Source organism: Sphaeroforma arctica (genome assembly GCF_001186125.1).
Source record: "Sphaeroforma arctica JP610 unplaced genomic scaffold supercont1.151, whole genome shotgun sequence".
Taxonomy (NCBI): domain Eukaryota; class Ichthyosporea; order Ichthyophonida; genus Sphaeroforma; species Sphaeroforma arctica.
In genome coordinates this window covers 125749-128790 of record NW_014040407.1, presented here as the reverse complement: position 1 = coordinate 128790, position 3042 = coordinate 125749, and the positions used below count along the sequence as shown (strand labels likewise).

Here is a 3042-nt window from a genome sequence, read left to right as displayed (position 1 = left end):
ATACACATGCGCATACACGTACACATACACATCTTACGATATGCAAGTAAATGATATAAACATATACACATACACATCTTATGTAACTTTACCAACAGGTGCAGTATGATATCTATTTCCGACTGAATGGGTAGCCTTACCTTTGCTTGTACATTGGTTTTGTTCTATCGCCGCGTGTTGGTGGCACGCATTGGAATGCGCGATATACGTTGAGATCACCCGCCGACGTGATAGCCAGCAGATGCAGCAACTCTTTTCTCTTGCCCAGGGCAACCAATTTAATCTGCAGCGATGCACAAAAGGTACACCAAAAATTGAATATAATCCCACCTTCACTAAAAATCTAGTAGAAACCCCGGGGGTGTCGAACCGAAACTTGGGACATAAACGTAAAAAACCCCAAACTCACGGTTAAGTTTGACTGTACAAGAAAGTTCTGCACCCCTCCGAGCGACAGTCACCATACCTCCACCACAATAGGCCCATTGGCCTTCGCGTGGGCACTACTCTTCGTCTCAGTACTTTTCTCTGTGGCAGCGTCAGTGTCCTCGTCCATGTCCATCCCAGTATAGCTGTCCGCCAATATTTCGGGACCATCGCAGAAGTTGGGAACTCTGAAGCACTCGACACCCGTTGCCACGTCGTAGGCGGATAGCGTACCCACGGCTGATGTCACAAATAAGTAAGTAGGTATCTGCGTGGGCGGGTTTTCTGCACCCAGGCCTAAAGATTCGGAGCCGGTTTGCCCTGAAGTGGATGCCTAAGTTATTGGTAGGAGATGGGGGCCGGGAAGGGGGGTTAGAGTTTAAATGCAAGTATTCCATGAAGAAAATCGGGAATTGGAATGGGATAGGAGGCATCGAGTAAGGTGCGGTCAATGTTCGACGGCCCAGTCAGATACGGACAAATTTAGTACCGCACTGCCACTGTAAGAAGCGCAGATGCCCAAGATACACTAGCACATCAAAAGAACAAGCCAAAACAACACCACATAGCAGAAATAAGTAAACCAACAAGGTACGTTGGCACACAAACACTCTCTCACGCCCCACACAGTAGACTGTGGCACGTCACAACGTCACAACGTCTGCCAGAGAGCTGTACCGAATCACAATACAGACCAGTTGAACACCCGACGGATAGCCATTGCCATGCCAACCGACCACATGACACGCTGATACACAGATGAAGCATATAATTTCATAATGACGAATATAACCTTAAAATGACGCATATAAACTTAGAACGTAACAGGTTAAAAATATAACACCAGACATTACTATAACCTTATATTGACGCATATAAACATATAACGTAACAGGTTAAAAATACAACACCAGACATTGCTATAACCTTATATTGACGCATATAAGCATATAACGTAACAGGTTAAAAATACAACACCAGACATTGCTATAACCTTATATTGACGTATGTAAACATACAACGTAACAGGTTAAAAATACAACACCAGACATTGCTATAACCATATATTGACGTATATAAACATATAACGTAACAGGTTAAAAATACAACACCAGACATTGCTTTAACCATATATTGACGTATATAAACATATAACGTGACAGGTTAAAAATACAACACCAGACATTGCACGTGTTGTATATCAATCACGACTGATTGGACAGGTTTCTTCGCAATTGTGGTTAGCAACGGCACATGGCAACAGACCGCGCCCAATGCACCTGTCGAAATACCGCAGGACACAGCAACTCAGTATTAAAACCTCAAACCAACCAAACTACAATGTTAAAACCTCAACCCAACCAAACTACACATTGAACCCGGAAACGTCAGATGTTAATAATACAGAAGAAGACACTAAACAGCAGAAATTGAAAGGGAAACAGCTACAAATACGCGGGAGCTGTGCAGCGCTGCAGTTACAAATACGCGGGAGCTATGCAGCGCTGCAGCTACAAATACGCGGGAGCTATGCAGCGCTGCCAAGAGCTGGGACACGGAAACTAGCTGTTCCAAAATGAGTAGCAGACTGCTGAAGTTCCGGAACCTCTAAATACTTAACGGAATACCTTATTATGAAACTTGTCTACATGTAGGCGGGAAGCACCTATATCCATCTAGCTATCGGGCCGGAGTACTTAGAGCCAGCTAAACCTTACAAGCGCACAGACACAATACCTACCCATCCACCTGTCCCCGGTGGATGCACACTATAATCCCTAGACACCCGCCTGCATACACAGAGACCACACTCTCGGACGAACACATATACACAAGTACACAGTTAATTGATTCTACCCACACACACGCATCCGCTGATGTATCTGCACACTTTGCATACACCCATACACAAGTACACAGTTGTTTGGTTCTACCCACACCCACACGCACGCATCAGCTGATGTATCTGCACACCATGCATACACCCATACACAAGTACACAGGTATCTGATTCTACCCACACGCACGCATCAGCTGATGTATCTACGCACCTTTCGTACACACATACACAAGTACACAGTTAATTGATTCTATCCACACGCACGCATCAGCTGATGTATCTGCACACCTTGCGTTTCTTCGTAGGTGTCTCTGCATTCTCCTCCTCATCTGCATCGCTCCCGTACAGATCCGCGTCGTCGTCTTCGTCTGACAGCTCTGCCGCCGGACGCTTGTTCCCTACGCAAACAGAATGTGGGCAAACACAGTATTGTATTGTATTTGGCATGTGAGTATATGCGAAACGAATATGCCGAAACAGAGTGTGTACCCTTATCTTTGGGTGCAGATGTGGGGGGGAAACTCATCTCCATAAGATATCGCGTTGTTCTTGTGTGTTCAGTGTAAACATACGCACTACATACCTAAACATTAGCGTATCATTACGTGCTTGGTTTGTACATACATGCTCATTCATTATGGCACCACTCGTCATCACTCGGCGTGAATATAGATTACACATGGTTTTTATTTGACGGACAACACGTCATTGCCATCGTGAGGCGACCTCGATATGTGTGTATGCATATTTGAATGTATGCATATATATATATACAT

The 3042-nt window shown here is 44.7% G+C and overlaps 1 protein-coding gene across 1 annotated transcript in view; it reads right to left on the bottom strand.

Moving 5' to 3' along the window:
- Positions 1 to 2792, bottom strand: part of SARC_03103 (hypothetical protein) — a gene marked incomplete at both ends in the record, with an annotated part of 6166 nt that extends 3374 nt beyond the window's left edge. The window contains 4 exons of the mRNA XM_014303125.1: positions 141 to 283; positions 467 to 760; positions 2555 to 2664; positions 2756 to 2792. Of these exons, the coding sequence (XP_014158600.1) occupies positions 141 to 283; positions 467 to 760; positions 2555 to 2664; positions 2756 to 2792 (584 nt within the window). The remainder of the gene's footprint in view (positions 1 to 140; positions 284 to 466; positions 761 to 2554; positions 2665 to 2755) is intronic.
- Between the last annotated feature and the right edge of the window lie 250 nt (positions 2793 to 3042).